Consider the following 27028-nt stretch of genomic DNA (forward strand, 5'->3'; position numbering starts at 1 on the left):
CCATACCTTAGTCCCATTGAGAACTTGTGGACAATCCTCAAGAGGCGGGTGGACAAACAAAAATCCACAAACTCCAAGCATTGATTAGGCAAGAATGGGCAGCCATCAGTATGTGTCCCAGTAGTTGATTGACAGCATGCCAGGGCGAATTGAAGAGGTTTTAAAAAAGAAGGGTCAACACTGCAAATATTGACTCTTTGCATTAACATAATGTAGTTGTCAATAAAAGTCTTCGACACTTGTGAAATGCTTGTAATTTTTACTCCAGTATACTATAGCAACATCTGTCTGACAAAAAGGTCTGAAAAAACTGAAGCAACACACTTTGTGCAAAACCAATACTTGTGTCATTCTCAACTTTTGGCCATGACTGTAGTGCCAAAGATCTGCTGACACTGTACAGCCCATGACCTGTGAAACTGCACCTACTCAGCGCCAAAGTGTTCCTGGAAATTATAGAAAAAGGTTGGCATCTATGACTCCTGTCACACCGAAGAGGGAAACCTGTGGTATCTTTATGAAACCAAGTTCATACATCAAACTTGTTATCACCTTTTAATGGCATGCTATATGGTAATTACCCTCCAGGAGTACACTGTGAAACCTCTAATACGCTCTCTAGGAACTGATTGGGGTGTAGCAATATCTGTAGAATCTCCAGACTACGAACTAATATAAACTATACACAAGAGACAAACAAGTACTCAGAATACTTTATTATTCTCAGTAACTACTCATAGGAGGACTTCGAGTGTCTGAGGTCACATCTGCTGAGAGCAGTTCCCAGCAGTAAGCATGGGTTAACTACTGCTCTACCTCGCCCTATCCTTTCCCAGGCCTCATCTCCCTCCCTTCCCTCCAGGGTGACTCATCCCACTTCCCTGTTGTCCTTAGTAACCAGGCGCGCCCTCTAATGCCTTCGCTGTATATCCATTGGCCACCAAGGTTGTCCCTTAACTGGTTGTCATGGTAAGTGGGCGGGCCCGGTGATAGTGATTGTCATTGTGATGGTGTGTGACTGGCTGAACAGGGAAACTTGCTGTGTCGGGCTATAGGGAAAGGTGAATTGGCCATGTACAGCGCCACATAGCGGCCTCCGTTATCTTCCTCCTCACCGGCTCTGCACAGTGATCGCGGCCCGTGTGCCCGCTCCTTTCTCTCGCAGCATCTAGAGCACCAGGCCGGGGACATGAGGGTGACGGTAGACTTTGAAGAGTGCTTGAAGGACTCGCCCCGGTTTAGGTAAAGTCGGGGTTTCTCCTGTATCATTGGGTGGGTGTAGAACTCTGAAGCCGGCTGAGAAAGTCTGCGATCACCCGGAGTTAATGCCGGGCATTATGCTACTTGTAGTTCCACAACAGCTGGCTAGCCACAGTGTGCATAAACCTCCAGTGGCTCAGTGTATGCGGCTGTATAGGGGTAGTGCAGTGTAATAGCTGTGCTAGGTGGCTGATATGAGGAAGTGTGCGAGTTAAGAAGGGATCACTGTCTATGGGAGTAAACTGAACAATCGAATGTAACAATGCATGTAAATAGGCAAAGCTCTATCGGCTCTAAGTCACCTTATTGTGTTAAGCACTGTTAGTATTTACCCTGTCACTGATATTTATGTCACTTTTAACCAATAATTATAAGCCTTTGGACACCTTTTATTTGTTAAACACGTGAAGATGGAAATAAACTTGGCAAAGTCACTTGACATAGTTGATTGGTAGTTATTGTTTTGAAAGCTATAGTAAAAACAAACAAAAACAAGCTGCTCATTCACCTATGATGGTTGGTAGCGCAGGGCATTGGTACATAGTAATGAAATGACTGCAGTCTGAAAACTCAAATATTATATGTTCTTGTCGTATATAGTAGTGACAAGTTTTAACCTTTGCACACTCTAGAATTGGAGAAGTTTGCATTGGGTTCCTTGTAGCTGTGTGATTGGGCACACTCTGATGTGGTTAATGTTTGTGGTAAAAAAAAATTAAAAAAAATTCCTTAATAGTGTCATTTTTTATTTTGTATGTGGTTCACTCTGCCCCCTTTTGTGCCAAGTCCCTGCCTTTTTTTGTACAAGGAGCCGATTTTAAAAAAAAATAATTCTTTGCACAATTCTTTATGGTTGTGGCACTCTACTAAGCATCCTTGTTGCAAATGATTTAATTAACAAAATGCTTTTAGAAATACTCTTCAGTCATTTCTATTGGCATTGATAGTCAGGAAATGAGAATCATTAAGACTCACAGTTGTTTGGCTAGGAATTGAGCAAAATGGTTCCTGGCCCCATCTTTGCTGTGACCCACTTATCTCCATTAGGATTATTAAAAATGTCAATCTATGGTGTGACAGGTAACTCCATTCAGAAGGAGGAGGGGGAGTTCAGTCTGGCAATCAATACAAATCAATAGAATAGCTGCTACTAACAGTTAGCAACATCAATCACTGCCACAGGTGTCCATCATTAGTTGGGTTGGGAAGACAGAGCTATATAGAGAAATAATGCCTCAAATAAATAAATAAACATATGTATTTATAATAAAAAAGACCAATGTACTTACAAACATGAAGTCAAAAAAGCATGTAGTGAGTTAACTCCTTCTTTGGTGTTCTCCATGCAACACTTTTCAGAGCTGGGGGTAAATGTATCAATATGCGGGTTCTTCAACACCCGCGTGTTCAGCCTCTTCCGCGATTAAATTTCAAGCGGCGCTGCATTGTTAAGGGAAGTTAACCCTTTACAATGCAGCGCCGCTTGAAATTTAATCGCGGAAGAGGCTGAACACGCGGGTGTTGAAGAACCCGCATATTGATACATTTACCCCCTGGTCTTCTACATGCAGTTGGAGAACACTCTAGGGCAGGTGTTGTGAAATTACAAGCCCCAGCAAACCCTTCCAGCAATAAGCTACTATATATTGGCAAAGCATCCTGGGGCTTGTAGTTTCACAACACCTGGCGTGTCACAGGTTAGCCAACACTACTCTAGGGTATTTGTTTTTTTACACTTATTGTAAGATACTTACCTGTCCGGTGTGTTCTTAACAGTGTCTGTGGCCGATTCCAAGTTACTTAAATTTCTCTGCTAGAACCACACAAAATTGACCATGAAGTGCAGGGTAATTCCACTGAGAGTCAATAGTCCATCTGCAAAACTCTGTCCTTGAACAGAAGTCCCAAAGAATTAGTTATTGGAAGACAACTTCCGACTCTACGAATTCAACTTGAAGGCCCAAGTCTGAGGATCTCCTTGAAGAAGGAAAGTAATTATTCCCACATCTTGCTTCTCTGAACCTGAAGATCATGGTCTCATTTTAAAATATAATTTGTAACTGTTTCTGAAATGTTCAGTTTAAGTTCATAACTAGAGGCCAAAGCCAGAATGGGCTCAACTTGACGATCAACACTCTTCTGGGCTGAACCTCTGCTAGAAAGATCCTGATCTATAATTTGGCCCGTTGTCAGTGGTAAACATTACATTACATCAGTAAAATAGCCACTGAGGAAAGGCTAATCGTGGTCTTCACCTCTACCAGGTCCCTTTCCCATAGAGCTTAATGTGTTCACCAGTAATCAAATAAATCCCAGGCAAGGAAGCAAACCTATAATGGGTGCCTAAATAATGCTCAGTGTGGATTCATATAGGTGCTGACACTTTGAGACACATGCACCCCCGAGACTGTGCATGCAGAAGACTATGGACCATGAGTAGCCCGGAATTGGTTACAGAAGCTGCTAAGAAGATGCCAAACAAGTTAACAAATATACAGTGCATTTAAATATTCATAAAATAAGTAAATCACTTTATATTCATACTCCTTGTTCAATACTTAATTGAACCACCTCTGGCAGCTATTACAGGCAGTAGTCTTTTTGGATAAGTCTCAACTTTGAGCACCAAGACGAGAAGTTGGGGAGTGGCGGGGGACAGCAAGCTTGATGTTTTGCCATGGATTTTAATGGGAATAATATCAGACCTCTGACCAGGCCATGTAAGGTCTTCAATTTGCTACATTTGTAAGCCACTGCAGTGTTGTTCTTGCAATGTGCTTTGGATAATTGTCCTGTTGAAGGACAAACATACTCCCCAGTTTGAGCTTTCTGGCTGACGGTAGCAGGTTTGATGCTAGGATTAATCTATGATGTGTACCATCATCTTCCTATCAATATTGACAGGATTGCCAGTTCATGCTGCTGAAGAGCATCCCCCATAACATGATGCTGTCAACACCGTGGGTTTGGTGTTATCTGGCTAGAAAGCAGTGCTTGATGTGCACTATAGATACCTCTTTGCATTCTGGTCAAAGAGTCTTTTCATACCACTAGACTTCCTGCCACATCTCTGCAGGATCTTTTAGATGTAATTTTGGAAATCTTTGCAGACTAATATATTGGGTGATGCTTGCAGCTTGCAGAGATTGTTGTACATTATCTTTCATCACAGCCAGGGACTGGTTTCTTAATGTCACAGTTGGCCTTGCAGTAGATTCTCTGATAAGTACCCTTCTTGTCCAGCAACACATGATTAGTGGGGGGCCTGACCTAGGCATTATGGCTGTAGTTACATACTACTTACATTTCATGTACAGGGACTACATAGGACTCCAGGGGGATGCTCAATGCATTTGCAATGGTCATGTACTTTGGGATTTTTGCAAAGTATCAACCCTACTTTAGTACCTTGCTGAGAGACGGTTATTAACATAGGTAAAACAATTCCACTAATTGATTCAATAATTACTTATACTGATGGAATCAATTAAATAAATTGTAACTTCTCATATAATATATTGCACCAGTTTGCAATTGCTCAGGGGTATGAATAGTTTTTAGAATATAACCCTTTCTGTTTTTTCATTTTTAGTAATTTGTTGACAGGTTTTGGGATATTTATTGTGATTTGACATAATGCTTAATACTTTGGATCATTGCCAAAAAACCCTGCTTTAATCTATTTCAAATTCAGAATCCACAGTGACACATTGTGAAGAATGTGTTTTGTTACTATATCAAAGAATGAATATGTAAATACTTAATAAGGAAAACTCAACACATTTAAGCTAAGCTAGTCAGGGTAATTAGAGCTGAGTATACTACTTGTAAAAATAATAATAATAATAATAAATAAAAAAAAACTATGTTGGTTTGGGATGTGTTATTCCCTATGGCATATTGGGTATGTTTATATCACAAACACTATTTTTTCTACGTCACTGCTACTGAACTTTGTCCGGCAATATTTTGCCAGTAGTATTTTCATGCTACGTTATGGTTTGGAACATGGCTAGTTTCTGAAGAGTCACTCGTTTAACCTTTAGCCTAGCTAATAACATTTAAAAAATGAAAAAACTCAACTGCACAGAAAATGTGAACAGAATTTCAAATATTTCAAGTTCTTCGCACCACTCCTCAAATATCTCCAGTTCTGCTCATAACAATTGTACATATATATGTGGGGACGTTATTATAGTTTTTTCTTTTATAAATTATCTTGTAATTTGGGTTACCATACATATAGCAAGGCCCTGATGGGACAGTAACTTAATTTTTCTTTCTTTTGTGTTGCGCCCTAAAAAGTAAATGAGATCCCACTGCCCCTTATATCTCCAATCTCCTCTCCATCCACACTCCCGCCCGGTCCCTGGGATCGGCCAATGACCGTCGCCTCTCCTCCTCTCTGATCACCTCATCCCATTCCAGAATTCTAGACTTCTCCCGAGCTGCCCCCCTGCACTGGAATGACCTCCCACGCTCCGTCCGTTTGTCCCCTAACCTGTGCTCTTTCAAACGGGCACTCAAAACTCATCTCTTCCTCAAAGCTTACCAGCCTTCCACCTAACCCTCTCTCCACCCTCACTCTCTTCACTTCGCTCCTCCTCAGTAGTGGGGAGCACTTGCTCCCCTCCTCTGACTCCCTTTGTGCCTGCCGTCTGTCTACCCTCCCTATAGGATGTAAGCTCGTATGAGCAGGGCCCTCCTCCCTCCTGTCTCTCTACCTTATCTTCTGCTCCACTTCAATATATTTGCCTTGCCTGGAGCCTCTGAAGTCTTGGTACTACTCGTTTATTGTTTTGTACTGTTATTCCCTGTACGGTCCATTGTTTGTACTGTGTACGGCGCTACGGAAACCTTGTGGCGCCTTATAAATAAACGATAATAATAATCTGTTTTTTGCTTTATATCTGTGGATAAAGACATTCTGTGGGAGAGGGTGGATTTGTTTACACTCAGCAGGGAGCCATGATTGGTCCAAGTTAGTCCTTTTTGATCCCCCCCCTCTCTTCCCATCCTCCTCCACCCTAAACAAATGTCTGATAAGACAGTAATGTATATCTACTTGCAGTATCACAATAGTGCTGATAAAGGAGGAGGTGGCCAAACATGAGAAGGTCTTATCTTGAAAGACAACAAGAATCAAGGTGATGCTCAAGCAGACTGTAACAGGCTCTGGTAAAGAATGCACAGCCTTTCTGTACATATGTTTGTGTAAATGTATTTATTTGGAAGTCCATTAGGAAAGTCATATGGGAAATATCTACCAGAATTGTGGTTAATATGTCTTTACTAAATCACTTGCTCTTGTTATCCATCAGAGGCTTTAGTTAATATTTTACAGTGGCTTTTAGCTCTTTCTGTTTGATACCCAGACTATTAAAGCAGCAATCCCATGTAAAAATAGGTGTTTTTTTAAACATAAATCAATGATAAGCTATAAGAATAATCTTGATATTTACCATGTTTCATTGATCTGTTTCTTCAGTCCGCTATTAAGGATTTATAATTCTGCACAGTCATGTGACCACCATGGCATCCACAGTCACATGGTATAGTGAGCAGGCTTTGGAATGCCCCTCTGAGCTCTGTATACTTTAACCCCCCCTCCCACCTCTTTCTCCTCCCCCCTGCCTTCACATGCTAAGAGCTGTGAGCCTGTGTGTGAATGGTAGCCATACTTTGTGCCCTGCAGAGAGATTTTGAAAAGGAGATTATGATATGTAATTTGACAGCAAGAAAATCACATGCATGCCTGAAAGGTTCCTCACTTGGTATTTGCTGCTTTAAGTTTTAGGAACTCGTGAGTACTGTCATCAGGGCAATACTTACTATTGATTTACGATATTATTATTGTAACTTTTTATATTGTTTTGCTGTCGCCTCTTTCCTTAATGCTTGGCAATGCCCCAGGGAAGATGCAGGAAAACTGTGATGTAACTGTTCACTAATATGGGAAGGAATTTAGACTATACCCTAAGTGGTAAACACCAGGCTGCAATAGTGTAAAGCTGCACTCCCATGACCTTTTTTTTTTTTTTTTTATAAATAAAAATTTAGATCTTGTTTATTCTAAAGGTTGTTTTCCTAGTTTTTTTTTTTTTTCGAACACCTATTAATGATTTATCTGTTTGCTTAGTGTCATGTGACTGCCATAGCAACCACTGTCACATGACATGATGTAGAGATGATTTGGAATGCCCATCTTACAAGCATGCTCATTCACACAACACCCCATACACCTCTGCCATCATATACATTTGTGAGGGAGGGTTCTGACACACAGGTCAGTTGACTCTCTATTCCTGAACTAACTTAAGTGCTGAAATGCAATTCCACTTGAGAGACACTGGTGCTATAGAAGTCTCCAGCACAAGATATAGGAGGAGATCTTAGATACATGATTAAAAAATGAAAAACCAACACACTTATTTCTATGGCTCTCAACAGTGGGGCCCTCTATTGTCATGTATGTATCATAATCCCTATACGTATTATGTATTTGCCTGGATTTTCCATATCTGTGCGGTGTTATCAAGTTTGCATGTAGAGAGCTGAATCCTGACAACCACAAATATACCTTTGTTCGACCCACTGTTACCATTGGGCGATCGGTTGGACTGTCCAAGTACAGGAGTTGAGTAAATGTAGCTGCTTTGCAGGCAGTTTCACATTAGCACACAAAAACGTTAAGTATGCTGATTGCATCATGTTTATTTTGGAGTAGTTCAGAGGAAGGGAAATAGACAATGATTAAAAAAAAAAAACAAACAACCTCTTCATAAGAAACCTATTGCTAATTGCATCTTTAAAATCTGTAATTCTAGATAAAGTGTATGGTGAGAAATAACAGAAAGCCTATTGAGTCATGCTTTGTACTTTTCTTTTCCTTCTCTGTCTACATAATATGTACAGAGAGGAAGAAATAGATCTCCCAAAAAAGTCAGTTGTTCCTGAGTATCACATTCTTGTGAATATCGATACTTTTTAAGTGGACAAGGTTAATAGTTGTATGTCTAGCTCACAATGTAATGTGCTGATGCCAACATTGTCTTCACCCTGTGCTATAGGGCTATCTTTAGGATACATTTGGCTCATGAATTTGAAAGTTTTGAATAGACCCAGTACAAAGTGAAAAATGTAATAAAATTAGACATTTTTAGTAAATAAATATGACAAAAACCCTGAATTTTCAGATTTAAACCATAAAGATAAAGTACATTGTACAGCATTAACCTGACCTTTCACTGCAGTTCATTTTAAAAAGAAAAACATCCACACTCCGTTACAGAGAGCTGAAGCACCTCCTACATCTTTAGGATTGTGTCCTAATAGAATCTGATTCAGGTCTAAAAGATCCTGCCCAGAATTTTCTGCAAAGCTGTCAGATATTCTCAGTCTGCTGTGTTAGAGAAGCTTTTTCCTCCTAACATGGCAGCTTGCTGCAGAGGAGTGACATGGTGGACATATAAAATGCAAACACTCCAGTTATTCATTTATAAAGGCATCAAAAAACATTGAGAATATGGGCGAGAATGAATGAGGGGTGGAGGCATAGATTGAGGGAATAGTCACTACTGTACTCTGGGGACCTGTTTAGGGTCAGAGCCATGTCATATGAAAATACTCCAGATATTTTAGATATTATTCAGCTCAGTGTTTAGTATTATGATTATTATAATTATTATTTATATAGCGCCACCACAGTGCTTTACAATGGGAAAGTGCTTAATGATCAGTAGGTTGTTTGACTGTAGAAACAGAATAAATGGAATTTTTGTGTGAATTGGGGTAACCGGCTAGAATAGCCTAGGGGCATTAAGAAGGTGGGTGGTTTGGGTATTTAATAAGCTTGCCTAAAGATGTTCAGGGACTGCTTGAAGGTTAGTGAGTCTTTTTGTACCAGTGAGTGAAATCCCATTAAGTGCAGTTTGAAAACAAGTATTGTAATCGAGAATAGGAACAAGTAATAAATGTGGATGAGAGGCACTGATCTTGGGCAGGGTGGAGGGATCGAGTTGGGAGATACAAGGAAAGAGATGTGTACATAATTTAGCTGCTGCGTTCAAAATATATTGTGGGGTGAAGGTCTAGGAGTAGACCAGTAAGAATGGAATTGCAATGGTCAATATGGATATAATGAGTGAATGAATTTCAATTTTTGCAGTATCAGAAAGATGCCCTACATGGCCAAAGTATGTGGACACCTCCATTCTAATTAGTATGTTAGGATATTTCGGTCACAGTCATTGCTAACAGTTCTATAAAATTAAGCTTACAGCCATGCAATCTTGCTAGTCAAACATTAACAGTAGTAGTCATACTGAAGAGCTTCTGGTACAGGATGCCACCTTTCCAACAAGTCAGTTTGTCAAATTTCTCCACTACGAGAGCTGCCACAGTCAACTAAGTGCTGTTATTGTTATGGTGTGGAAGAACATTCCTGGCCTGCACAGAGCCCTGACTTCAGCCTTTGGGATGATTTGGGACTTCCAGCCCTTATTACCTAACATCAGTGCCCAACTTAAACAATGCTCTTGTGGTTGAATGGATGTAAATCCTCGCACCAATTTTCCAAAATCATGCACATGTGTATTCTGGAGATATATCTCAGATGTACTCCATAGGATTAGGATACAAATTGAATGGAGGGAACAAAATACAGTTCTGAGTCAAGGATGACACCTAAGCAGTGAGCTTGAGTGGTAGGGTTTATGTTGTCTTGTCAACAGAAATAGAGGTGTCAGGTAGGTAGCTTTTGGTGCCTGGTGGGAAGATTAATAGCTCAGTTATTGGTTGAGTTTGAGGTGATGAGAGGACAGCTAAAATTAAATTTCAGAAAGGCCTTCAGGAGTGCGGACTAATACACACAGAGAAAGATGTGGAGTGTATAGAGTCGGGTGTAATTCATAGAGGTGATCCTGAAATCCACAAGAGCTTATTCGTTTTTCAAGAGAAGTGGTATTAATAGAGAAGAGCAGATGGCCTTGGTCTGAGTTTTGTAGTGTTCTAAGTAGTAGAGGAAGCAGAGAAGAGGTGGATCCACAGAAACGAACACTAAAGAAGAAGCAGTTTGATCTGTAGGATGAGATAGGACATGGTCTGGTAATCTGAAAGGGAATTTGGGACAGCATTAGTTTTTTTTTTTTGTTTGTGTTTTTTCGAGTTGAGTAATGGCTGGATGCTTTAATAATAATGGAAAGACACTAATGAAATGGGAGAGATTACAGATATTAGTTGGCAGCTATGAGCACTTGAGACTGAGATTAGACAATTTTTGAGAGGTGAGTGTCAAAGGACAGGTGGTAGAAAGGGGAAAGATGAAGGGGGTAGAGACTTTATTTGCGGGATCAAATGGAAAGAAGGTGCCAGAAGGAAAATTGAAAGGAATTGTTCATGTTGTTGCTAGGGGAAGAGGATATTAGAAAGAAAGAGACTTTGGGTTAACCTGTGTGGAAATAAGAGATTGGAAGTATATTTGTTGGGTAGTGTCCAAATAATTTTTTTTTTATATAATCTGTTTTTATTGAAGTTTAACATTGTATACAAGTATATGCAATAACATTAACTCAAAATTCCAATACTTCAAACTTGACATTGTACTTCAGCAGTAGTGTTTTCACCCATGGTAAGGTACATTTGCTTAATTTTTTCTCAAAGGAGAAAATACAATAAAATAGGGTGAAATAATTGTGCAAAAAGGGGGTAAAGAGGTAGAAGGAAAGAGGGGGGAGGGTGGGTATGGGGGGGGGGGAGGGGGTATGTGATAAGCTTCATACATTCCACTGAGCGAACAACGCTTTATTTTTAAACTCAATCCATTCCGACCACAGTATGTAAAATGCTCTATTTTTGTCCTCTGCCGCATAAATAATTTCATCCATTACCATATAGAAATCTATCCGTGTAAACCATTCTTTTATGGTAGGGACCAGCGGTGACCTCCAGTGTACCGGTATCCCAAATACATTTAAGTTTGGTAGGAGTGGTAGAAAGCAGTGTACAAGAATTTTGGCGAGTTTCATTCTCGGAGCTTTTGAAGGCAGCATAATTTGTTTTTGTGTGAGTTTCTAGAATGTGATAATTATGTAAAAATAGAACTGAGATTTCTGTGGTTGCAATGTGCCTTGGTTAAGTTAGCTGCTAAGTAGTTAACATGGTGCATAGTGCTGGTGATCAGGTGATTGAGAGGGAAAGGCGTGTTAAAGAAGTGAGAGACTGAACAAAGTTGGCTATGACAATGAGTAGAAGCATTGGTCCACTGGTGGAAGCCGAGAGAGGAGGTTAATTTGGAAGCCGATGTAGAATATGGATAACCCATATGGATACTGAAAGCCCGCAACATGTTGTGGATGGCAGAAGTAAAGAAATGAGTTTGGTATAGAAATGTTAAATGGATTGTTGGGTTGATCCCGGGGAGATGATGGATCTTAGCAACACACTAATAGAAAGGGTTGAAAATCCATATATTATATGCACCAAAAGATGGGAACATGAGTGATTGAACAGTTTGTGCAGACAGGTTGAGCATGTTGCAAATAAGGAAAAAAATTAGGAATGAAGTTCATGGGTGTTAATTACATGGAAGTGGATTAGTAAAATGGATATATGGATAAAGGAGTGTGTGATGAGGAAGGGTGAGGTCATGGATATTGTAATATGAAGTAAAGTGTCATAGAGGGATCGTAAGGAAGACAGTTTGTTAAACAGTGAGATCTAATGGTGGTTTGAGAATGATTGGCAAGGGGCCAAGGCAAATAAACAAAAGGAAGTAGTGAGAACTAAAATCAGCTAGTTACATTGTCCAGGACAGTGAGTTGGCGAATACAGTTTCTGTATAAAGCAGATGAAAATTGTTTGTGGTTCTCCAGATGTTGTTCAATGTTTGTTCAACTGTGTTGTTTAACCGTGATTTCTCATCACTTTGTAACAAAATCACGTATAAGGGAAATCACAATTGCATCCACCCTCAAGGAGAGTTGCTATTTGACAACATCTATCTATCTATCTATCTATCGCTAAAAGAAAACCAACATATGTGATTAGATTTAATTCCTGTTTCAAATATTTAGTCTCCATGGCATGTGAATAGTTAACATCCTTCTAGGCGTGCTGTAGCAGCTCTTGCTGTGTCTGCATTTTGACCTCATTGCTGTTCAGTGAAACTTTGGACTTGCTTGTAATATTTACTTTGTTACCAATCGGAAGAGTCAGTCGTAATATTTGATAATATGTTGGCATATTTATATGTAAAAACATGGAGTTTCTTAATAGGTTTTCCACTTTAAAAACCACTTGTATTTTTATTTTGTGTGGTTGGTATCCCTCTCTGGGGACTCATGCCAGTCTCTGCATTTAGCAGAGTCCCGATCCCAACATGTAGCTGAGACTCTGCTTTGTACCTCTGGGGCTGCTTGGGTCTCTACATAGCAGGGGAGATCTACCAGAGCTGCTCTGTGTGGAACCCCTGTTATATATAGATAATGGTGGGTGTTCCGGTAGAGAGACCACCATCAAGTGAACTATTATTGGGACGATATTTAGTTCAATTATTTTTTTTTATAATGTAGAAATGCCCTTTAACTTTGGATAAAAGAACAATTTCTGCAAATGACAGAGGTGTCTCATTATTGTGCCCTCACGTTTCCCTTCCATTCGTGTTGCGTGCATTCTTTTTGAGTTACAGTAATTCAGTTTAAAACTTTTAATATTTTGATGGATTAGTGATATTTAATGTATCTGTACCCATAAATGCCTGTTTAATTTTTAATTAAAAGCAAAAGCCAGTCACTGTATTAGTTTCTTTAAAGAGGAACTGTCAGGCCTGAGCTGCTACAGACGTGGTAAGCAGAACCCATTTTGTATAAATATGCTTTGTTAGGGTTTGTGGTATTTTCTCCTGCAGCAATCACACTTGACCATCTTTGTTGCAATTCATTGCCGTGAGTGGTAGTTCATCTACAGTTACTGTGTATCTCTCACTCTGCTTTGTGTTGCTATTATTGTGAAACTGTAGAGCCGCTAAGTAATGCAGCAGCTAATAAATTATACTACACAGCCCAAATGGATACCTGCAGTGTAAGGAGTTGGTAGGTGAGAGGTGGGCTACATGAAAAAGGACCGAGAATAAAAGGATAACATTCAAAACAAACAATTTAGAGATAAGTAATATTTGTATGTTCTCGCCGTGTTTGAGTGGGTTTCCTCCCACACTCCAAAGATGCTTGCGTTTGTGTTCCGCTTGTGCGTGTGTGTGTTCCGCACATGTTGTCCGTTTAGTAGGGTATACAGATTGCTACACTGGGGCAGGGTCTGATGAGAATGATTACATATTCTCTGTAAATCGCTGCGTAGTATTTTGGCCCTATATAAAAACTGTTAATAAATATAAATACTTTTTGTTTAATAATGCAAATTTAAAACTGACAGATCCTCTTTCATTTGTGAAGAGGAAATAGAGATCATTGATCCCTGTAAGAGTTCATCACTTAAATTAGTGTTTGCACAATATGTATTTTCACAATAACGTTTTGAGTTTTTGTTCAACATTCAACAGTCCCGGCCAGTTCCTTTTGAAATGTTATTATGCTTTCTCATGTGGTTCAACAGACATTCTTGTTAGTGTAAACAGATGTTTTGTTTTTTTCCCATTTATAAAATTAATTTTCTCTCTTAGCACATATTTAAATTTAGACACAGAATTAATTAATTTTCATCATCTGTAATTATCCTACATGGTCTCACACAGGAAAACCCTCTAAACATGTCCCATTGTGGGTCAGCTTAAGACCAGGTTTGAAAAACTGGGATACATAAAAGTGCCTCAAAACTTTGTTCTCATTAATAACCCACTGAGTACTCTAACCGTATATTTAATTAATGAGGCAGCGAATTTAAGAAAGAACTAGACCCAGATCCGAGAGAGGGACATGAGGGAAAAATGTGAGACTGGGGAATTTGGGCCTGTAAAGACACCATTGGGAGACATGCCATATTATTGTGACAAGGATTTTGACTAGGGAAACACATTAAAAATAAATTATTGGTTAATAATTGGAGAGGGTCAGCTGAAATGTGCTCCATATACGTGCCTTTCCCCACTGCAGAAAGTATGATATTTCAAACACCCTGGTGTTTGGGTGTACTAGATGCAGTAAAATGAAGAATCAAATGATCCCAAAAGTGGTTGTTACCTTTAAAAGCTACTTGGCTTGAACACGTTCAAAGTTTCGGCCATTGCTAAATGTGTGAGCGTCCTCAAAGGGCTTTGTTTGCTGATATGAAATCTGTAATTTACCTTGGACACAGCTTGTGAGTGTTCTAACAAATAGTTAGCTTAAAATAAGCGCAGAATAATCCTTGCATGATTTCTATGTTTCAAATTTTGGAGAAAAGAGGCACCTTAATTGTGAAAGGTGTCAAAAGGATTATATATTATGTCCTAAGTAATGAGTTACTTTACTATAAGATGACCAGTGGATACTCCCATGTCCAAGATGCACAGCATAGAATGTAACCAGAGCTCGTTAGGCATGGATATTACTAATAGAGAGGATGGACCTGATTCCTCAATGCATTCATTCTGAGCTCTGAATTCATCAAGGCACGGATCTCAAGATACCTGTGCTTTTGAAAGTGGCTGTAGGTCTGCTGTGCTCTACTACACCAGACGCTGCAGGATACGTCCAACACGTCATAAATTCACAAACGAGCGCACAAGAAAATAAAACCAATATAAATTAATGTTACCTGTTAATAATATAGGCAGTAATGTTAGAATAATTAAATAAAAAAAAATATTTTTTTCCCATAAAATACATTTATTAGAATGTTGTTAGAAACATTTTTACAGTTGCACGTAATTACAAACACGTTATAACATGCATACAAGACTGTCCTCACTACTGATCAGGACTAGCTCTGTAGCTGGAGCAAGATATACGGCAAAAAAACAAGCAACCTTGAGACGCTCAGAGCTGGATTGGGACGTGGCTGCGTGCACTTGAGTTTGGCATGCTCCTACTGTAAATTCACTTACTGAAATCATAGGCTGTAGTAAGTGTCCTTTATGTTGGCGGGAGCAGTGGACAGGGCTGCGTGCACGGACGTATCTCCCGACTATGGGCATACGCAGAGTGATTTTGCGTACGGAATGCTCAAAATCAGCAGATACGTTTAAATGTGTTGATATTTTAATACAATACAGATCAGAATTCAAAATTAGGCCCGATATATTTAAATATATTTATGTTTCTGTAGTGGAAGTGTAGTCCCTTGTTAAAATACATGTCCACTCAGGACAGTGTTTTGGGTGAAAACAGGCCAGTGTGTGTGTGTGTGTGTGTGTGTGTGTGTGTGTGTGTGTGTGTATGTATGTAATCCTAGTGTGTTCACTATATCTAAGGTATTTACATACAAATGTGTAAGAGGGTCCAGAAGTTGTGACATACACACGGCCATTTGAGAGGTAAGACCGTAGTGTAAGTATTACCTTACTAAGTGTGGAGCCGCAGTACATGTTATGCCCCAGGCATTTGCCGATATCTTATGTACAAAATCTTGCCTGACCATTCATTATACTACCCACCATGGTCTGCTACATCTGTAATAAATGGACCATAATAACGCCGTCCCCCAAGCTGTGTTTAACATTGAATATCACTGTTTCGTTTGGCAGAATACAGTGGAAAAAGTATTGAACAGAAAAAAGCTGTAGTAGCATAGAAAACATTTACCAACATCTGTATCTAATTTTGTGATTTATTTATTTTTTCGTTTCCAGAGTTGTTCATGTGTTTCAAGAAGGGAAACTAGTTGTTTAACAGCTGTTTTAAAAACATTACTGCGTTATAAAAGAAGTAAAATGTCATTAAAAAGTAAAATAAAGCATTGCTAAGAACAGATAACATATTTGCGCGAATTGTAATTCCTGCGTTTCTTATTCTTTTACATTCAGGTAAAGGCTACATGAACAATTTTAGTCCATTGTTAAAATTGTACATGACTGCAATCACAGTTGTGCTCTGTGTATACAATCACACACAGCACAACTGTGTGTGATTGTATACGATTAGTTGTATGATTTTATATATATATATATATATATATATATATATATATATATATATATATATATATATATAATATGTGTTAATTTTTTTCTGTTGTCACACATGTATCAGGCTTCCATTTCGATCCATACCTCCGTTTGTGTAAAGTTGGCTCTAAACTGTTTTTCAACTACACAATAAAGTCTGGTGTGTGTGTATAGGCAGCATGAACATTATTATTAATTTCTTTTGTTTATGAGGAGCCTCAGAGGGTCCATACATAGACCATTGGGACAAAACCGTCCACAGCATACAGGGCAGTATAGAAACAATGACTCCGCTGAAAAGAGGTGCACAGGTCAAAGAGGTAAAAGTGAGCTCCAGTGCAAAGGTAAGCTGGGAAGGAGGGAGGTGGGGAGTGAACTAAAGGAGGCTGAACCTGTGCCCAGTAGTGTGGGCACCACGAACAGGATCAGGGCAGTGAAGGAGTAGAGGAGAGACAGGGTTATGAGTCAAGTCTCAAGGTGAAGAAAAGAGGCTGGGGAGCCCGAGCCATATGTAAGCAAGAGGAAGAGGACACAAGGATAGAGGGCTCTGTTCAAGGGAGCTTACAATCTACAGGGGAGGGGGAGTCTGACAGGATACGCAGAGTGGAGGACGAGAACTCTGAGGCAAGAGATGAATAAGAGTAAGTAGGAATGGAGGAAGAATGAGAGTGAGTTAGAATATGGTTGGTGAAGAGGGATTGAGAAGGTCAGGGTTAGACAGAGGTAAAGTAGGCTAACCTGAACAGATGGGTTTTAAGGGACATTTGAAGTGTGCAGGCTAGAAGAAAGCCTGATAGAACACGGCAGTAGTTGGAAGACCGTAGAGGGCGAGAAGGAGTATGAATGGAGATGAGGTTGGGGAGTTAAGGAGCAGAAGCCTTTATAAGTGAGGGTGAGGAGTTTTAAGAGGATTCTGTGACGGAGGGGGAGCCAGTGTAGAATTTGCTGAGAACATATTCATCAGACATGTGAGAGGTGCTTAATTTTTAGCTTTCTAGGAACTTGTTATTGTTGTCTTAATAAGTTTTATTACTGTATTCATTACATCTGGCACCTTAAGCTTATAAATTCAGCTGGTTTCACTAAAGAATGCTTCATATGCGACATTGCAGTCATTCTACTTGATGGTCAAGGTGGATCTTTGGCCTGTTTGGCCATAGATGTGGTAAACCAGTTTGGACAGATCTAGATTTCACAGTCAGACAGACCTGATCTCAAGGCCATATGCAGTCTGCTTGGCGGACCAATGCTTCAGACCTACCCTGATGATATCCAGTCTGGAATTATTGTATCAGGCAGATTCAGTCTGATTTCACCTACACCAGCAGAGGTTCTGGGCCAATTTGTTAGTTTTAGTTGAAAATTCCGGGTGGGGTAGGTGTTTGTGACATCGACAATCCCAATTATGGCATGAGAACATAATGTCAGTGACATTCACATCACTTGGAAGCGTGACTGTTAGATTTATGCTATTAATGGGGCAATGCGAGGACCTCACGGGTGTGCAATGTGTTTTAGCAAGGGCTGGACACTAGACACCTGTTGGGTCCTCGTATTGTCCCCTTAATAGCATAAATCTAACAGTTACTCTTCCAAGTGACCTGAATTACCATATGCCTAGCTGACCTTAGAAATGAGACTTGGGAGCAGAAGCAGATTGAGAAGTACGCCACTTTGCATAGTGTATCTTGCGTGAAATCGGGCCCAGACAGTGGACGCACTCCTCGGTGCCTGTGCAGACTCGTGTGATTATAGCACTTACACCTGTCTGCACCTGGAGAGGTGGGACAAGCGAGGGAAGGGCACTCTAACTTTGGCTGAGTGAAGTAAAGCTGTGTTTACGCAAATGATACATATGGAGATCTTCCGAAACACGCCTCTGTCTGTTAGGAGGCAGATTCTTTGTAGGTGCAAATGCTAGCTGATGCCTTCTAGTAACCAGGCGCATATGCTGCTGATGCCGAGGCGGATGCATCTCGAGATGTGCGTATGGGAATACGTTCTTTCCATTTTGTGTCCAACTCTGCATCTCTGTGTATTTGTAAGGCGGGTATCAGGGAAAGCTGAACGATGTTTCATATCGGCTAAGACATAGATATACATTTACAGCCATTGCTGCTGAAAGTTTTATTCCATTTTTATCACTTACCAGTTCCACTGTTCTTAAAAAGTCTGAGTGCACATTTCTCACTTTATAAAAAGGAAATAAAAAAGTGAATAGCTCAATAATGTATAAACAACAAAATGTGCAAATAAGAGAAGGGTAATTCACTAAAAGACAATCCTCTGTGCTCTTCTGTCAGCCACTAAAATTCCTAACTTAAAACCTGCCTCTAAAGTAGTGATATAAACAGAATCCTTAGGCTGGCTACCATCTGACGTTACAAAAAACAAATAAGTGTCCGTGCTTGCCAGCCAGCACTTGCGCTCAGGGGTTGGGGTGGGTGGGGGTGTGTGTCAGTGGAGGGTGATCACTCAGAGAATGCGAGGTAATAGAGCAGGCAATATCCGCGAGATGTTGCCCCCCTGCAAGTGGGTATAGAGTGATTGAAACCAACAGGTTTGATCGCAATATAAGTTTATTATCTTTTACTAGTGTTTAAAAAAAGAATGCAGTAAAAGCTTGTTTGTTTGTGTTTAATGCCAATGGGTAAGGAGCCTTAGTTGCATATATTTGCAAATAGATGTGTAGCCAATACACCACTTCCAGTGTACTTCTGCTAATAAGATGGTCTTAACTCTGTAGCCTGTAATCTCTCATGAGGTGGGCCCCCTTTGAACTCTGTCTCACGTCCGCACCTTCTTCGCAAACCTCATGCATTTGTTCTGTTTTTTCATGTATTTTTGTTTTTGTATGGTTTGCTATACCGATGTGTCGGACGCTGCAGAGTTTTTAGGTACCTTACATATAAATAACAATGATAATGAGAAGAAAATTTTCTGGGCATTAGCTGTCATTGCTGTAGTCCCATTTATTGCATATTGCAAATAGTGGAGAGGTTGTCTATTGTGTTTAATGGAGAGTAAAGCTTGCTGCACTAGGAGAACAATGCTGTCTGATATTCTATTGATCTTAGATTTAGTGGTCACAATTGCTATTGTTTGGGTTGCTACTAAATAGAGGTTCATTCATTTAAACGTCACATTAAAAGAGTGTGTTTGAATGTTTGTACATTAGAAACCCTCCACCTTTTATAAAAAGATAAGTTAGGTATGAAAAAAATGTTTAAATTAATTATTTAGTTGTAATACATACAATATGTAGTTGATTTTTGATCTATACAGGACAAATTTGTATTTCATCTGAAAATACCATTAGTATGTATGGATTACTTTGATTTTCAGACTACAAAGCAGTTTGTTTCTAGCATTGGTGAACAAGGGTCATGTCGGATTACTGTAAAAGCTACAATAGTCAGTGTTTCGATGTTCTCTCTTCTCTGTGTGAATGAACAACATGGCAATTTACAGTGCAGTGTTGTTTGCAGTATGTTCCAGGGCTCTGATGCATGGCAATTACTAATTACAGGCTTAGCTTAAGGGAGCAAAAATAGCTCAGCAGTATGAATGGCTTGTGAAAAGGAAAGGCAGGCATATAGACGTTACTGGCCATACTTGCTGTGATGCAGCCAGTTAGCGTACTTCTTGTTTGGCCTCTTCTGTATGCACAGATCTGGTCATTCTGTGGCAGAGCAAGCCGATCGGACTGGTGGAAAATGACCATGTTTTTCTTCCACTTTTGGGTTTGCTAATGACCCCACACACAATATGCAGAAGGTCATGGAACAACTTAATTTTCCAACTTGCAGGTTCAAATCCAATCCCTTTAATTTTGATTTGAAACTGGGAAATGGGGTCATACATAGATTATTGTGGTGATCGGGGGAGCAAGCATTACTTACACACATGCACTCTGCATTTATAAAACACCCCGCTACTGTGTTCTTGCTTAGTAGTTGGTGAAATATGTCACCAAGCCGACTGGGGCATTTTTAATGACCATGTGTGTGGGCATTCTCTGCATTATCATGCACTTGTTTACTGTATAACTTGCAGGTGACATATCCATTCATTATAAACAAGACAGATTGGGTCCAGACAATACTAAGCTGCCCTGAAGAAAACACAGCCAGGTTTATGGCTCATTATGTCTATGCCTTCCAGATTGTCCTTGGTTCTAAATTTAACGAAATCTGATCTCAATCCTGCAGGGCAGCCTTAGAAGACGTTGAAGGGGATGTATCAGAACTTGAACAGAAGCTTGATAAGGTAAAATATATCCATTTTATTAGTCTAAAGCGTTAAGGTTAAAACTATTTATCATAATTATTTACCATAATGCCCTCCCAGTCCCTAATCCTAAATATAATCTATGAGAAAAATGCAGTAGACAGTATATACACAGATATATGTACAATCCTAATTGGCTTTGTTAGGCTAGAATATATACTGCCAATGAAATGATTTATGTCCGATTTTATATGGTGAAAATGTTGTGTTTTTTTCTCCAAATATAAGAGATTTAAGATGGAACAAAAGGCTATATCTTACTGTGCATGACAAATTGTTTCCATGTAAACAACACACAATAACAATTTTTGAGTTGACATGGTAAATAACTTAGATTTCACTGAGCAAAGGCTGCATGTTATCTGAACTGATAAGTATTGCACTTTCTTCCTCCCAGCTGGTGAAACTCTGCATTGGAATGATCGATGCTGGAAAAGCTTTTTGTGCTGCCAACAAACAATTTATGAATGGAATCCGGGACCTGGCCCAATATTCTAGCAAGGACGAAGTGATTGAAGTAAGCAGCATCCGCTGAAAACAGCAAGAAGCCATGTGTAACTTACATTGTGCACATAGATAACTGAGCTCTGTGTTTCCTAAACGTGGATAATGTAGTCAAAGCATCCCTATAACATCCCTATAACAGAAGGTTATAAAATCAGCATTATCACACCAGGGAGTTAAGGATTAAATACCCAAGGAATTCTGGGTAGAGGTATGGATATAGCCTTAAGCTGGGTACACACTACAGGTTTCTCACCCGATTATCGTGTCAGTCACACGATAAACAACTGGTAGGTGTGATATTGCATTAGTGTGTGCGCTCCCACGATCATGCTTTATCGTACCAAAGCACATCATATCGTATCATTAGGTTTTATAACCGGACTAAATATCTCTATTAACGATGGATAAAAACTTTATTACTTGTGGACCTTTTCAAGTTTTATAAGTTATAGCTCTGATTTCCATATTATGCTTCAGCCAAAGCTCTTGTAGATAAGTACAACTTAATTGCACAAGCTATAATGAACAAAAAAACTTTATTTTTTTGTTCATAAACTAATGATTATTTTCTATGCCTTTGTTCTGCAGAGCAGCCTGACAAAGTTTTCTGAGAGCCTCCAAGAGATGATAAATTATCACAATGTAAGTATCTTATTTAAGCAGCAGCATAATGTTATATAAACATTGCTCTAAAGGTCAGGAATTGATTGTAATAGTTTACAGCCGATACAGTCCTTGACAGTCCAGGTTCATTTTTTCAAACTGAAGAGAGAGGGAGAGAAGTCACAAAAGAGGGATGCTGGGTGGTCACCATTTGGTAATTGTAGGTCCCTGGATTGGAACTGTTTGGCCATTAGAGTAGCAGTTTTGCATATATGATTTTATAACTCCAGTGAGAATTGAGAAATCAACAACTGACATGTTACCAAAAAGTTGTGATATGGCTATTATATATGCAATAGGTAAACACATAGGGACATATTCAATTAAGGTCCAGCAATCTCGGTTACGCTTCGGAACGGCCAGCGAGGATACTACGCGGTACTGCAATAATGTGGATTTCCCTTCATCCCCGTAGGGTTGCGAAGGGAAATCCGTGTTGTTGTGGTACCGTATTATGTAATGCACAGCCGGCGCGTAACCGCGATCTCCTAACCTAATTTAATATGCCCCATAGTGTTGTGAATCAACAGAGGAGCTTGTACATAGAGATTTATGTGTTGGATCCAAATAGGAAACCTTTTGAAAGCATGAAGTTAGGAGGCTGTTTTTAAGATTATGATATTTGTTTGCACTTATTCATTGATAATGACTTGGTACCGAAATCCCACCTCCCAGGGATAGCTCAGTTTGGTTGGCACTGCTTATGATATAAAATTGGAAAATGACCCCATGTTGTTTATTTTTACTGGCATGTTTATTTAGAGACAAAACAACACACTTTTGCCTTGTTGAAAGTACCATTACTCAGTTATCAACCTTCCACAGCCTGTCAGACAGTGCACATGCACAATAACTGAAAAGTAACACTATTTTGTTATTTAGTTGCTGTCACATTGCGTTAATGTCTTAACTATTTATTTTGGCCTGATTTAAATTCCGTACACTTGAAATTGTTATTTTGAATGTATTGCTTAGTACTCCCCACAGCTTTACCTAGCTTCCCTGGAGGCTATACAAAACGCTATACATCTTTCATCCCCCAAGTCTCGCCCTTACATTTCCATTTACCAGCATGTGATCTCAGCAAACACCATTCTTACTTTCTGTTTGCTCTGTAACAACACTGTAATGTCACAGTGTAGATCAGGTTGCACAAGCAGGGCTCGCACTCCCACTCTCTTTGCCTTCTTACTCCCATGTTGCTCACTGTATGGCAGGGAGATTGGTTCAGTTTAGCTACTTATCTTTCTCCAGCCTACTGGCAGACCCATCCAACACAAGGGCTGATTTTGCTGCTTGATGGCAGCACTGGGTGACAGGATCTATGTCACATGATTTACAGTGTGGTGTTTTGTGTCATTTACATAGATAGGTCACAGTGTCAGTGGGTTGGTAAGAGGAGAATCTGTAAAGGTTACATTTTTATCAAATGATAAGAATTGGTCTGTTTTTAGTGGTTTATACCCAAACGGTTCCCTTTCTGCCATATTTGCTGCTGTTTTATGTTAGATGATGAACTGTATCCTAAAACCGTTCAGTTGATTGATTAGAGCATTGTTTAGTGAGCCCAAACCAGAATTGACTTGATAGTGTATGAGGAAAAGGATATCCTCCATGGAAATCGCGAGAAGGAAGCTGATAAACTCCTCTACATGTTGGTAGTTGCTAAATATGTATCAGGAGCCATTGTATTTCATATAAAACAAAAGTGTGATTTAACTTCTAAATACGTGGATACAGCAGGGACTGTTATATAATCCTCTTTCCATTTACCTTTCTGTCTTAATCCTTTTTTCTACTAGCAATTGGTGTGTCTTTGTGGATTATTTTTCTCTTTTAAAAGTGAAGGTCTTATGTCATAATGCTTTATATACAGGAACAAGAAACTACACTGGTATTCCCAGTAGAATATGTAATGTGTGTAGGAAGTAATGTTAAAGTACATTTGTCTTCTCACTCTCTTGAATAAACTGGTTTTCCTTCACTGTAAGATTAGCACATTTTCATAACCGTTACGTAGTGTGCATCATTTTAGTGTGTATGTGCCATAGTTAAACAATCTGAGGATTCTAGGAATGTGAAAGTAATTATTATTTTTTTTAAAACATTTCCATTTTTGCTAACATTATTTCAGATCCTATTTGACCAAGCCCAAAGATCAATCAAAACACAGCTCCAGGCGTTTGTTAAAGAGTAAGTTACTATTCTTAGTATGTCAATGGTAAATATATTGGCTATTGTCCAAATGTTCTAATATGGCTACTTTAAAATTGTACTCAACCATAGGAATATATGGGGAAAATGTTAAACCAGACCCAGCGTATATCGTAAAATAAATAACAACGAGGTGGTACATTTTTTTCTTCTGCTGTGCTTACAGTGTACACTCTATTCACATGTGCTAACCACAGTTCAATAATAAATGAGGCAGCTGATGTGTTGGGTGTATTATAAGTAATGTACTGCTGATCACTGTTGCTGGTCTGTAGAATGCATTACATGGCACATAAAAAAATACTTTGTTATGCAGTTACCCCATAGTTGTTGTTATCCAGGAGTGCACAGCTATAGTTGTATGGAAGTCCATATGTGTGGCCTAAAAATATGCATTTCCCTACTGCGCATGTGTACCAAAATGCGTCTATTTAGATTTGAGCATGTGTTAGACTGTGGCCCTGTATACCTGGAGAGGGGGACCTGGGGCAGACAAGCATCAGTAGCAGTGTATACACATAAGTGTGGCACTCCCCCCTGGAGAGGACACCTAATGAGAATTGCATGCATCCCTAGCTACGTGTCTTAGAGGCGTATCTTTTGCAGATACTAGAGGCCTGATGATGTTGACAATCAGTAGCACTTTCTAGCTGCTTCCAATTGTCTATGCACCCCTTTAGTTGAAAGTATTTAATTTCTTAGCGCTATATTATACGAAGTCGCGACCATCTGTTTGGATTTCTAAATTGTCATTTCCATATCTGGTAAACAACAGATGTGGTAGTGTTTTGTATTTAACTACATTTTATATGGGAAATGCATTTATAAATGGAACTGTCAAGAAACTGTTCTTTTGTGTGTGTGTGTGTGTGTGTGTGTGTGTGTGTGTGTGTGTGTGTGTGTGTGTGTGTGTGTATACACTTCATCATCCAAATCATTATTATTATTAGTTATAAGGTGCCAGTTCCGCGGCGCCGTACAATGGGTGGTAGAGCAAACAACGATTTAACAGTGCGTTGCAAAGTGCAGGGCAACGGAACCCAGCTGGGAGCAGAACAGTGGTCTTACAGGCAGGAAGACCATGGGCCCTGCCTGCAAGAACTTCATTACATTATCATGTGTATGAATAGAGTAATGCAACTTTCACATTTATAACTAACAATAGTTATAACTGACACTATCAAGCTGCATGTCTACACTATAGTTGTCTATAGGTACAGTGGTGTGAAGAAGTTTTTGCCCCTGATTTCTTCTATTTTTGCATATTTCTCACACTTAATGGTTTCAGATCTTCAAACAAAATTGAATATTAAACAAAGAGAACCAAAGTAAACACAAAATACAGGTTTTAAATGGTCATATAATTTATTGAAGGAACAAAAGTTATCCAAGACCTATATCGCCCATATGAAAAATTAATTGTCTCCCTAAACTTAATAACTGGTTGTGCCAGCTTTTAGCAGCAACAACTGCAACTAAACGCTTCCGATAACTGGACATGAGTCTTCACATCACTGTGGAAGAATTTTGCCCCATTATTTGCAGAATTGCTTTTATTCAGCCACATTGGAGGGTTTTCCGAGCATTAACAGGCCATTTAAGTTTCTGACACAGCATCTCAATTGGATTCAAGTTAGGACTTTGACCAGGCCACTCCAAAACCTTAATTTTGTTTCTTTTGAGCCATTCCGAGGTGGACTTGCTCTTGTGCTGTGGATTGTTGTCTTGCTGCATACCCCAATTGCTCTTGAGCTTCAGATCAGACTGAGGACTGGACATTCTCCATCAGAATTTTCTGGTAGAGAGCAGAATTCATGATTCAGTCTTTTTATGGCAAGATCCTGAAGCAGTAAAGCAACCCCACACCATCACGCTGCCACCACCATGTTTGACTGTTGGCATGATGTTCTCATTGTGGAATGTTGTGTTTGTTTGACCCCAGATGCAACGGAATCATGTCTTCCAAAATGTTACATTTTTGACTCTTCAGCCCACAGAACATTTGCCCAAAAGGCTTTGGGGTCATCAATGTGTTTTTGCAGAAATAGAAGAAATCACCGCTATATATGCATATGACATACCCCCGATGTAGAAAAACTGCTGTGTTTTTGAGCTGGACATATTTGAGATATAAATATACACGTTATACTGCACTTTTGCATGCTCATTTTTTACGTGTGTTTATAAAAATGTGCCACACTGTAAATCTGGTCCATAATGTCCACACACAAGAACAATAATTGGACATAGAACTTCAGTTATTTTTACTTTTTGAAGTTTGCCATATGCTAGTGTGTAAGTGACACTAAAGAGCGCTACATCTCCTGGTTACAAAAATAATGTAGACTAACTCCTCTCCTCTTAATTACAGGGATCTTAGGAAATTTAAAGATGCTAAAAAACAGTTTGATAAACTTAGTGAAGAGAAAGAAAATTCCCTGGTGAAAAACGCCCAGGTGCCCAGAACCAAACAACATGAAGTGGAGGAAGCTACAAACATCCTGACGGCAACACGGAAATGCTTCCGTCACGTTGCTCTGGACTACGTCTTACAGGTAAATGTAACACTACATCAGAGTTCTTCATGTTCTCCTTCACTCGGTCAGTCCTGAATGTCATCTGTACATATATGCCTTAGTTAATTTAAGTCCAGTTAATATAGTGGCAGCTATAAAAATAAAAATATTAAATAAAAATGATAAAATAAAATCAGCAATGTTTCTAGCGTTAAATCTCCGTCACACGTTGCATATACACCTATTTCATATCACTAAACTTTAGAACTAGAGAAAACATTTTTGTGGGTAACTTTCAATAGTTTCACAAATTGTATAATGAATAACAGGAAAAAAAAAATAAAGTTTATTTTTGCTAAATTTACCTGTTTTAACATATATAATCGACTTTAAATAAATTCAAATGTGTTTTACTGTGTTACCAGAAGTCAGTCCAGGAAATTTAGTATGTTACACAAAGCTGTTAAAATTTGCTTCAAAG

The 27028-nt window shown here is 39.2% G+C and overlaps 1 protein-coding gene across 3 annotated transcripts in view; it reads left to right on the forward strand.

Moving 5' to 3' along the window:
* Nucleotides 1-1020: 1020 nt before the first annotated feature.
* Nucleotides 1021-27028, forward strand: part of ACAP2 (ArfGAP with coiled-coil, ankyrin repeat and PH domains 2) — a 66606-nt gene continuing 40598 nt past the window's right edge. For 2 of the 3 annotated variants that reach the window (XM_075202247.1, XM_075202248.1), the window contains exons 1-6: nucleotides 1023-1242; nucleotides 20569-20626; nucleotides 21045-21164; nucleotides 21743-21796; nucleotides 23952-24010; nucleotides 26403-26586. In XM_075202247.1, coding sequence (XP_075058348.1) covers nucleotides 1190-1242; nucleotides 20569-20626; nucleotides 21045-21164; nucleotides 21743-21796; nucleotides 23952-24010; nucleotides 26403-26586 — 528 coding nt within the window. In that variant the 5' untranslated portion in view covers nucleotides 1023-1189. Of the gene's footprint in view, nucleotides 1243-20568; nucleotides 20627-21044; nucleotides 21165-21742; nucleotides 21797-23951; nucleotides 24011-26402; nucleotides 26587-27028 lie in introns of all 3 variants that reach the window. The other variant, XM_075202249.1, reaches the window with a different exon arrangement.

The sequence above is a fragment of the Mixophyes fleayi genome, chromosome 3 (assembly GCF_038048845.1).
Source record: "Mixophyes fleayi isolate aMixFle1 chromosome 3, aMixFle1.hap1, whole genome shotgun sequence".
In the NCBI taxonomy this organism is placed as follows: domain Eukaryota; kingdom Metazoa; phylum Chordata; class Amphibia; order Anura; family Limnodynastidae; genus Mixophyes; species Mixophyes fleayi.